We start from the raw sequence: 10276 nt of genomic DNA, 5'->3' as shown, positions 1-10276 counted from the left end.
ACCCACCTACCCACCTACCCACACACGCACACCCACAGGCACCTGTGAACAGCCATTTTTTCAGCATGAAGGTGGATGACTCCATGCGCTGCGCGCGCCCATCCTCGTGCGTGACGCGGAAGGGCGCGCCGTGCAGCATCAGGCTGGCGCCCAGCGAGTCCTTGAGGCCCGCAGCCAGCTCGGCGTGGCGGTCGGCGGCGCCGCCGCCGCGAGCGCCCGGCGGGGAGGCTGCGCGGGGCGGGCAGCGGGGGGGGCGGCGGCGAGCCAGCAGCAAAGCAGGGTCGAGTGGCGTCGCTGGCTGCAGCGCATGCCGCAACTCTCGGCAGCTTGCAAGGCAGCAGACGGATCTGCGCTGTGACGGCCACGGGCACAGCCTCATGCTGCCGCTCACGCCCACGCTCCCGCTCAGCACCACCCCGGGCACTCACAGCTGATCACACACACGCGCTTGGCCTCATCCAGCACGCAGGCGGCGCCGCTGTTGCCAATGGAGGCGCGGAGGTCGAGCAGCCAGCGGTGCATGCGCAGCATGCCGGTGCCCGCGTGGCGCGCCCGCAGGTCCAGCTTCAGCAGGCTGCCGCTCATCACCGCCCTGAGGGGCGGCAGCCAGCCCGCGCTGCGGCGGGGTGGAGCGGGCGAGGCGACGCGGGGTTTACACACAACCCACTCGCATAAGGCATGCCCCACACTGGGGAGTGCACGGCAACGGTGGCTGCCGTACGCCAGGCGCCACCAAGGACGCTGCGCCAGCGGCAGCCGCAAGCCAGACAACAGCCAAAGGCCCCTCTGCCCTGCCCCAGCCCTCCACACACCACACCTGGTGGCCTGCTGGAACAGCTCCAGCGCCCTGGCCTGAGCCCAGGCCAGGCCTGTGCACCACAGCGCGTCCACCGCCAGGCTGGCGAGCTGCTCGCTGGGCACGACCCTGCGGCAGCATGCGCGCCAGCCAGCGAAGTGGGCAGGCAGGCAGGCGGGTGGGTGGATGGGCCCAGCGCTTCCTCCAAGGGCGCAGCAGCCGCACACACATGATGTGCCCGGATGCTTGCCAGTAGGGCCAGCAGGGCCAGCAGCGCTGGAGCATGCACCCCGATGGGTCCCTCACTACACCACAGGTAGCCACCCGCAGCAGCCGCACGGCCTGCTCACCCCGCCGCCAGCATCGACTCGTAGGTCAGGGCCGCCTGGGCCCACTGGCCCCCCCGGCACAGCGCCTCCACCAGGTGGAGGTAGCTGTCGGCCGAGGGCTGCAGCCCGTGCCGAGCCAGCTTGTCAAACGCCTGGCGGGCCTGCGGGGGAGCAGGGAGGCGCGAGCGAGGACGGCCCGTTGCTGCCGGGAGGGCGCCGGGGGGCGGGCGGCAGGCGGGACAAGACACAAGGCGTGCATGGGAGGCAGGGAGGCAGGGACACAAGCGCCGCCGCTGAGGCGCAGCCCGCTGAGGACCCCCTGCCCCGCGTGCCGCAGCGCCGCCCGCCTACCTCCTGCGCCGCGCCGCCGGCTGCGCATGCCGCCAGCACTCCGTTCACCATCTCCAGGCTGGGGGCAGCCCCAGCCTCCTCCACCCGTGCCAGCAGCTGCTGGCTGACATCGTACCAGCCGTGGGAGCGGCACGCCTCTTGCAGAGCCTGGGGCAAGGTGGCAGGCAGGGCAGCAGGGCGGCAGGTGTGTCTAATCCCTCTCCATGGGCCTCCCAGGCAAGATGCGCCACAGCGTGTGCATAGACGCAGCGATTGAGTGCTGTGCCTGGCTGCGGCCCCACTCCACCCAGCTAGGGACCTGCCCACCTGCATGGCACGGCCGGGCTTGGCCCCCGCCGCCGCCTCTGCCTTCCCAAGCAGCCCGACCGCCAGCTCCGCCACCTCGGGCGCCGGGTGCTGCTGCCGCACGGCGGCCAGCAGGGCGGCAAAGGTGGGGGCGGAGGGCGCCACGCCGGCGGCGCACATGTGGCCGAACGCAGACTCCGCGGCGGCCGTGTTGCCGGCGGCGCAGGCGCGCTCAATCACGGCGTCAAAGACCTGCGGCGCAAACCGAGGCAGATGCAGAGCGGCCATGAGCGACGGTGCCAGGTGGCGGCCAGGTGGCGGCCAGGAGGAGCCTGCAATGCCCAGCCAGGCCTGCAGCCGCAACCACCGAGCCTCAGCGAGCGGCGCAGGCGAGCGGCCGGCCTCGCCTGTGCGCCGCCGGCCCCGCCATGCTGCGCCCAGCCCGCCAGCGCCGCATCCGCCTCCTCCCAGCTGCTGCGCTGCATGTGGAGATCCAGCACCGCCAGCAGCGCAGCAGGTGTGGGGGGCAGCCCTTGGGCCAGCATGTTGCGGTACGCATCCAGCGCCACATCGTACTGCCCGCTCCTGCGCAGCAGGGAAGCGCCGGGGAAGGTCGGCTGCAGCTAGGGGCGCGACGCAGCTAGCCGGCGCGGCCCCGCCATGCCGGCCCACAGTCGTGCAGCAGGGCTGGGCAAGGCAGGCGTGCAGGCTGGCATGACGTGGGGCGAACAGAGCCCCCCGCTGCCCAGCCTCCCTGCCGCCCGCGTGCGCTTGCCTGCAAAAGGCTTCCACGAGCGCCGAGTGCACCTCGGGAGAGTCCTCGCCGCGATCCTTCAGCTCGGCAAACAGCCGCACCGCCTGCAAAGAGGGGCAGCAGGCAGGCAGGCAGGCAGGCAGGCAGGGAGGCAGCCAGGGTGAGCTGCCACGCCGAGCACACATGCTGCCACCCACACATGCAGGCCGGTGAAAACAGCCTCGCGGGGGGGCCAGCAGGCGGCGGGAGGGAGGTGCGGCGGGGGCAACAAGGCGGCGGAGCCTCACCGGCTTGGGCTTGCGCCAGCGGCCGTACAGGACAATCATTGTGGTGTAGGCGGCGGGGGAGCAGAGGTGCGCCTGGGGGCTGTCTGGCGCCAGGCCACGCAGCCACTCAAACAGCTGGAGCGCCCTGCGCAGGGAGGGGAGCGGGCACGGCAGCGGGGGGGAGGTGGGCAGCGGGCCGCCAGGCAGGGCCTTGCTGGCGAGCCATTGCTGTGCCAGCGCTGCAGGCGGGCCACCAGCCGCAGAGCAACAGCATGCCGCAGCAATCCGCGTGCCTGGAGGCGGTGGTGGGGCTGTCCAGCTGGCTCAGCAGCTCCGCAGCCTGCGCCGCATCCCAGCCCTCCAGCCAGGCGGGCGCCACATCAGCCACCGCCTGCTCGGCGGGCAGCAGCGCCAGCTTGCGGCGCACCTCCTCCACTGCAGAGGCGTGCAGGAGCCATACAGAAGACGCGCGTCAGCTGCATGGCTTGGCAGCGCAGGGCGCTGGATCGCCGCATCCCCTCTTGCCCAGCCAGCCGGCAGCAGCTGCGCGAAAGGCAGAGGCGGCCTCACCGCAACGCGGACAGCCCCCGGCCGTCGCACCTGACAGCGGCCCCTGCGGCTCCTGCGGCTGCGACAGCGAGACGCCGATGACCGAGCCAAAGTACGAGCGCAGGTCACCGATGTCGTCTGCAGGCAAGCAGGCAGGCAGGCAGGTGGGCGGGTAGAGGCGGAACGGGCAGGCAGGCAGGCAGGCAGCTGTTGTGGGACGCTGCCGGGGAGCGGGCAGGGGCAGAGGGCAGGAGTAACACATGAAGGCAGGGGCTGGGACCCAGCGGGCAGCAGGCCACCCACCGTCGGAGCTGTCGTCTCCCAGCCCCGCCAGCGCTGCAGGCGCGCCCGCAGCCCCGCCGCTTGGGCCGCCAGGCAGCGCGGCAGCCACGGACTTTGGGCTGGCCAGGCGCGGCGCCGCGCACTGCTTGGCGTGCGCCAGGCTGGGCAGCTGCGGCGGCGCTGGCGGCGGCGGCGTGGCGGAGGAGTAGGCGCTCGTGAACGGCGGCAGGGCCGGCGAGCCGACGGTGCTGCTGCCGTAGCTGCCGCGGCCGGCCGGCGTGCCTCGCGCCAGGCTGGGCGATCCCGGGCTGCAGACGGCGGGCACTCCACCCGGCGAGAAGCTGGGGGCGGTGGGCGCCAGGCTGGACCCACACGGCGCCGCGGTCCCGGCCACGCCAGACTGGGCGGCTGGAGAGGCGGAGCTCGCGGCGCTGCCGGTCCGGGCCGGCGCGGCGGCGGCGGCCGTGGCGGTGAAGGGGCGCGCGGCGATGTTGAGCGCGCTGCCGGCGCTGCCCAGGCGGCCGCTGCCAAAGGCGGCGCCGATGCTGCCGCCCCGCGGGCTGTCGCTGCTGTACAGGTTGTCTGGCAGGCGGCTGTATGCGCTGCCTGATGCGGCGGCGCCGGCTGACCGCGCGCTGGCTGCCGCCGCCAGGGAGCCCGATGCCAGGGAGGACGGCGGCTGGCCCAGCCCGGCGCTGGTCAGAGGCAGCGGCAGCGGCAGGGGCAGGGGGGTGGCCGCCAAGCCGCCGCCGCTGCTGGCGCTGGCGGGGCGCAGGGCGTCCGCCGGCGTGAAGCTGCTGGCAGCGCCGCCCATCACCGGGCCCAGCCCAGCCAGCAGTGGCGTGGTGGGGGAGGCTCCCGGGGTGCTGCTGGGGTGCAGCAGCGTGCTGCACGCGACACCCTCGGAAGCATACTGAAACACCTCTGCAGGAAGAAAGCAGGGGGTGCGGCGTGCGAAGCAGGGTCAGCAGCGGCGCGTGGCGGGCGCTGCTTGCAGCCAGTCAAGCAGGCAGCCACGGCCGGGTGACGACGGATGGCGTGCTGCTGGCCAGGCCCGCCCTCCCAACCATCCTCGCACACTATTCGCAAATACACAAATGCGCGCACCACCCCACACCGCCGCCGCAACCCCCGCCCACCTTCGGGCGTGAGGTGCGCCAGGTTGGCGGGCGGGCTGGGCGGCGCGTCCCGGTCCTGCGGGTCCAGGCTGTAGCAGTCCCACACGCTGCGGCACTGCAGCAGCTGGTACAGGTACCGCTTCTTCTCGTCCATGCTGCGCAGCAGGCCCCAGCGGAAGTAGGGCACAGACACGACCTGGGGAGGGAGGACAGTGCGGCGGCGGGTGGGGTTAGGGGTGGTGGGGTGGGGTGTGTGCACGTGTGCAGGGCAGGCGGTAGGATGGGGTGCGAGGCAACCACGAGGCGAACGCAGCAAGCCCCGGAGCGCGGGTGCAGCCGCAGCGAAGCCCCGCGGCAGGCTGGCGGCAGCGGGCCCGGCGCAGGCGGGCGCGCGGGCTGAGCTGGCGGCGGCGCTGCCCCCGCACCCGCCACCCCCGGCTGGCCAGCAGGCGCCAGCGCCACAGCGTGCGGCCCAGCGGCACAAAGGGCTCGTTCTGCGTGAAGTGGGCGCTGCCGTCCACCTCCACCGCCACCCGCTCGCTCCTCAGGGCGATGTCCACTGCGGCGGCGGGGCAGGGGGGCAGGCGGGGAGCCGAGGGCGCAGGCGGGAGTCGATATGCGGGAGTCGAGATGCCGGCACGGCAGCTGGACCATCTCATTTACGGCCCAACCACCCCACCCGACACCAAACTGCCCCACCCCCACACTCAGCCCCACACTCGGAGCCCACCCGAGACGAGCCCGTCCTCGATGCGGCGCTCGATGTCGTGCTCGATGCCCAGTTCCGCCATAGCCGCCGCCACGTCGCGGTGCGTGGCCGACACCTTGAGCACCGCCGCCTGCTGCCGCCACTCGGTCTCGCCGCGGGCCAGCAGCTCGGGGGGGATGTGGGCGGCGATGTCGTGTACCGCCTGGCTGAGGCTCATCTTGGCTTGGTACAGCTGGATGTAAGCCTCCTGGGTGAAGGCCTCCCGCGGCAGCGACAGCATCTTGTGCCCCAGCACAGACATGACCTCGGGGGTCAGGATGCCCAGCACAGTGAAGGCCCACAGCAGGTTGCCGCAGTCCTGCGTGTGTGCAGGGAGGGAGGTGCGGGCGGGTGTGGGAATGTGGGCGAGGGATGGTGGGCGGGGGGCCGCCGGGGCAGCGCAGCAGACAACAGTGAAAGCCAGCCAACGCGCTCTGCCAGCCGTTGCCTGCTGCCACGCCTGCCCCTACCCACACACCCACACACACGCACACACGCCAGCGCACCTGCACGGCCGGGTTGCGCCACTCGGCCGCCAGCGGCAGGCAGGCGCGCACGAGGCTGGCTGCGGGCATGTACGCCAGCCGCGCCACCGCCCACGTCAGCATGCCCAGCTCCTGGCTCTTGAACCGATCCAGCTGCGCCTCTGCAGGGGCGCACGCAGGCGAGGGCAAAGGAGCAGAGGCGCGTGAGCGCAGCAGCCCCACACCCACGCGCCCCGCGGGTGCCAGGATGTCGGGCATGTGCCCAGCCCATCCCTCCCGCCGGGGCGAGAAATTGCGAGCACGCTTCATGCGCTTAACGCTCCCGTCATGCGCTTCATGCTGCCACCACGGCACCCACCCGCATGTGCCAGCATGAGGTCCAGGACCTCGGCCCCTGGGAAGAAGCGCATGGTGGCCCAGGCCCAGCAGCAGTTGGCAATCTCCTGCGGCTTCATGCGGTCGGCCACGCCGCATGCCGCCTGCATGCGCATGCGCACGCGGCAGGGAGGGCGCGTGCCGGGTCTGTGCGGCGGCGCGGTGCGGCGGGGATGCCGGGGATGCAAGCCCCTGGCGGGTCTGGGAATCCACGCTGCACAGACCCCGGGTGGTGGGTGGGTGGGGGGGGCAGCTGCCTGGGGAGACGAGGGGGCACACCCACCTGCGTGATGCTTTCCACCGCGCCGGGCCCGTGCCAGAACTCCATGCTGGCCATCGACCACAGCAGGTTGCTCAGCTCCTGCAGAAGGGGTGGGGTGGGGGAGCAGAAGGGGTGGGGTGGGGGAGGGATAGGTGCAGGGCAGCGTGGTGGGAGGCGGATCGGCTGGCCAATGGAAAGGGACTGAGCACAAGCAAGCCCATGCCTCCCCGCCAGCCCATGCCTCGGGGTAGAAGAAGCTGCCGCCGCGCGCTGCACACCACATGGTATTCCCATCGTCCCCCCACCTGCGGCTTGAACTGCGGCAGCAGCGGCATCGCCTCCTTCATCAGCAGCGCCATCAGCAGCTGCGGCTTGCGCCCCAGGTGCGCGTACGCCAGCGCCAGGTTGCTGATGGTCTGCGGCAGGCAGGCGCAGGCATGCAACGGTGGGCGGTGGATGAGCAAGAAGGTGGTGGGGGTGGTGGATGCATGTCCGAAATAAAAGGGACGGAGAGACGCAGCAGAGCGGCAGGCAAGGGCACCCGAGCCAGGCCATGCAGCGAGGACGGGCGCAGCCAGCCGCTCGCCAGCGCGCTGCATCCTCGCGCACCTGCGGCCGCACGCGCGAGCGCCAGGCGCGGTCCCCAAACAGCAGGCTGAGCTCATCCGGGATGCGGGTCAGCAGGGCCTGCACCAATTGGGAAGGAAGACGAATAGGAAGAAGGGCAGGCTGGGAAACAGCATGAACAGCAGAGTGGGCGTGCTCCAGCCCGCCCAGCCTCTTCTGAGCAGCCGCACGTCTGCAGCCAGCGCCCCGCGAGCGCGGGCAGCCACCCGCGTCCCCTGCCCCTCCCCTCCCCCTCGCCGCGCTCACGTCGACATCCGGTGTGAATGGCACCCCGCAGCGGTGCATCTGGCTCAGGCTCCACACAAGGTTGGTGAGCTCCTGGGCCCCAAAGCTGCGCAGCATGCCATCCGCCGCCCGCACCAGCGCGCTCAGCAGCTCCGGCTGCACACAGGGAGGGTCCGGGAGCGGGGGCGTACAGGAGGGCGAGGTCAGCAGGGTCGGCGGCTGTTGAGGTGGAGCGCCCGGGCGGCTCCAGGGGAAGCAGGGCTGGTTGCCTGGCCGCACGAGGCGACCACGGCGGGGCAGGGGGCCGCACCGAGGGCACGATGCCGATGTTGACGATTCCATGCAGCGTGTTGGACACATTCTGCGGGGCAAAGCTGCCTGCAGGCGCGGCACACGCGGGTGCAGCGGGTGAGCAGCCGGACCGGCCGCCTCCCCTTGAGCACACTCCACGCCAGGGGGCGACAGCCCGCGGCGGCGCGGCCCCCCAGCAGCCCGCGGCCCTCACCCTTGTGCCTGCTGTGCGTCAGCTGCGCCTGCACCTCGCGGCACAGCGCATCCACCATCTGCCGCACCTCGTGCGACACCTTCACCCCCAGCTTGCCCATCCCCCACAAGATGTTGGCCAGCCCCTGGCGGCAGCGGCAAGGGGGAGGGGGGGCACACGGGCGACGCGCGGCTCGGCAGCAGGCACAGGCAGCACCGCCAGCCGCCCGCCCCAGCCCGGCCTCCCAGCTCGCTCCACCCTCCCTGCCCTCCTCTCTTTGCAATCTCCAAGCTCGCCACACTAGCACACATGGCACCACCCCCAACGCGCACACACGCGCGCGCCGCCGCCCACCTGCGGCTTGAACTCCCCAGCCTGCCACACCACCGCCCTGGCCACGCCGTGCAGCAGGTCGTAGTCTGGCTTGAGGCCCATGGAGGCGGCGCTGTACACGATGTTGGAGAGGGACTGGGGGCCAAAGTTGTAGTGCTTGTCTGCGCGGGAGGGCAAGGGGCGGGGGCAGGGGCAGGGGCAGGCAAGCAAGGGAGATGGACGGATGGGAGCGGGATGGCAGAAGCGGGCAGGCGTGTGAACTTGGGGGATGGGCGTGGGGTCAGGGAGGGCGGGGCAGGTCCGGGCGGCGGCGAGGGTGCAGCGGAAGTGCAGGGGGCGCACCCGTCATGTAGGTGGATTTGCTGACGGTGGCCAGTCGCCGCGTGATCTCAGCCTGCAGCGCGGCCCACAGCTCCTCGCAGTGCTGCTGCGGCAGGCGGTGCGTCTTGCTGGTGCTCCACAGCGTCAGCCCAAGGTTGTGCGCCTGCACCTCCTCCAGCCGGTCGATGAGCGCCTGGTTGAGCTCGGTGAGCAGGCCGCCCAGCTGCTGCTGCTGGTGCGGCGGCCACGCGTCGGGCGGCGTGCGCTGGTCCTGCACGTGCCGCGCGATGCGGTGGTAGGCGGTGCAGTAGTTGACCGCGTTCATCCGCGAAAAATTGACCACCACCATATGGATCAGCTCCTGCGGCAAAGCGACGGGAAGGTCGATCGCGGTGAGCGCCTGCGAGCGACCGCTGCGGCAGGCGGCGGCGGCGGGCGGCGGTGGAAGCAGCGCTGCCCCAGCGCCCACACCTGCAGGTTGGCCGCCTGCGTGATCTGGTTGTTGAGCTGCCGGGACAGGGCCACGCGCTGGCCGCCGCCCCGCCCCGGTTCGCTGGACCGGGAGGAGGTGGAGCGGGCATAGCCGCCGTTCATTCTGCAGCAGCAGGCGATGCGAATTAGTCATGCGGGGGGCTGGGCGTGCGAGCTGCGATCGTTTCAGCTGATCAAGTCCCCAGCGTGCCCTTGGCGGGGCGGGCAGCCGTTACCCGCACCTGGACGCTGCCTGTCAGCCTCAGCGTGCTGCAGCCCCCGCATGGGCTGCTCTGGGCTGGTCCGCCCTCGCTGAGCCGCCTGTACACGCTGCAGCTGCACAGCTAGTAGTAGCAAGATTCCTAAATGGCGATAACAAGTCTACTGGAAGCAAAAGGCGTGAGGAGGTGAACAGGCGGGGTCCTCTCGCTGCGCGCGCGCCCTTCCCCCAAGCTTCTGCAAGAGCTCCGAAATGGGCTGGGAGCAGCTCATAACATTCAGCAGGAATGCTAAATGTGTTCTGTGCAACGTGCAGTGGATGACGCTTCACGCACCCAAAAGGTGTCGCCGCCCGCCTGGCGGAGGACCGGCCCGAGGCATGCTGCCTTGGGCCGTCCTGCGTCTGCACAAAGGCCTGGCAGGGTTCGTATTTCAGTCGAAGACATACGAAACTGCAGGTGGAGAGTCAGATAGTGTGTTATGCAGCCTTGTTGTGCCTGCAGCTGACTGGCGCCTTGCGGTTCGAACGCTCGTTGCAGAGCCAAGTGGCAAGTCGTGCTTGTGTGGGCTTCCACTCTGACACATCAAAGTGGTGATTTACAAAGTACACAACGCAAACAAAGTGCAGGGTCGCAGAATGAAGACAGACATAGTATTCGCCGCCGCTGGTGAATTGCGGGATGTGGTCACACATGGGGGGGGGGGGGGGGGGGGCATCGGCGCCAGTGGCGTTCTGGGGAGGGGTCAGGGCATGCAAAGATATCATTCTAAGTAAGCTTGTGTTCGCGGGGAGAAGGTGATCGGTGATGGGCACTAGCGCGACTTGGTTGGATGTATTGTGGGTGTCCATGCGGCGGGGTCAAGCCAGCGCGGTGCTGTGGCTGGGGAGGCGCTGCGCTTCCCAGCATGCCCTGGACGCAGCGCTGCGAGCCGCATGGAGCTGCAGCTGTTTGTTGCACAGCCCCGTTGCGGGGCCGCCTGGCTGGGGCTGGGCGC

General features: G+C 71.0%; 1 protein-coding gene across 1 annotated transcript in view; it reads right to left on the bottom strand.

Moving 5' to 3' along the window:
* The window catches only part of CHLNCDRAFT_137207 (hypothetical protein), a gene marked incomplete at both ends in the record, with an annotated part of 11043 nt that extends 1859 nt beyond the window's left edge, over nucleotides 1-9184 (bottom strand). The window contains 26 exons of the mRNA XM_005845307.1: nucleotides 33-228; nucleotides 429-616; nucleotides 818-925; nucleotides 1147-1286; nucleotides 1477-1623; nucleotides 1783-2013; nucleotides 2262-2378; nucleotides 2554-2619; nucleotides 2803-2926; nucleotides 3036-3216; nucleotides 3382-3468; nucleotides 3634-4536; nucleotides 4752-4926; nucleotides 5156-5289; nucleotides 5461-5797; nucleotides 5985-6124; nucleotides 6322-6442; nucleotides 6622-6699; nucleotides 6906-7016; nucleotides 7210-7287; nucleotides 7474-7608; nucleotides 7763-7830; nucleotides 7958-8081; nucleotides 8291-8430; nucleotides 8612-8951; nucleotides 9062-9184. Coding sequence (XP_005845369.1) covers nucleotides 33-228; nucleotides 429-616; nucleotides 818-925; nucleotides 1147-1286; nucleotides 1477-1623; nucleotides 1783-2013; nucleotides 2262-2378; nucleotides 2554-2619; nucleotides 2803-2926; nucleotides 3036-3216; nucleotides 3382-3468; nucleotides 3634-4536; nucleotides 4752-4926; nucleotides 5156-5289; nucleotides 5461-5797; nucleotides 5985-6124; nucleotides 6322-6442; nucleotides 6622-6699; nucleotides 6906-7016; nucleotides 7210-7287; nucleotides 7474-7608; nucleotides 7763-7830; nucleotides 7958-8081; nucleotides 8291-8430; nucleotides 8612-8951; nucleotides 9062-9184 — 4592 coding nt within the window. The remainder of the gene's footprint in view (nucleotides 1-32; nucleotides 229-428; nucleotides 617-817; nucleotides 926-1146; nucleotides 1287-1476; nucleotides 1624-1782; nucleotides 2014-2261; nucleotides 2379-2553; nucleotides 2620-2802; nucleotides 2927-3035; nucleotides 3217-3381; nucleotides 3469-3633; nucleotides 4537-4751; nucleotides 4927-5155; nucleotides 5290-5460; nucleotides 5798-5984; nucleotides 6125-6321; nucleotides 6443-6621; nucleotides 6700-6905; nucleotides 7017-7209; nucleotides 7288-7473; nucleotides 7609-7762; nucleotides 7831-7957; nucleotides 8082-8290; nucleotides 8431-8611; nucleotides 8952-9061) is intronic.
* Between the last annotated feature and the right edge of the window lie 1092 nt (nucleotides 9185-10276).

Source organism: Chlorella variabilis (assembly GCF_000147415.1).
Source record: "Chlorella variabilis unplaced genomic scaffold CHLNCscaffold_18, whole genome shotgun sequence".
NCBI lineage: Eukaryota > Viridiplantae > Chlorophyta > Trebouxiophyceae > Chlorellales > Chlorellaceae > Chlorella > Chlorella variabilis.
Note: the sequence above shows the minus strand (reverse complement) of the source record. Positions and strands in the feature narration are given on the sequence as shown.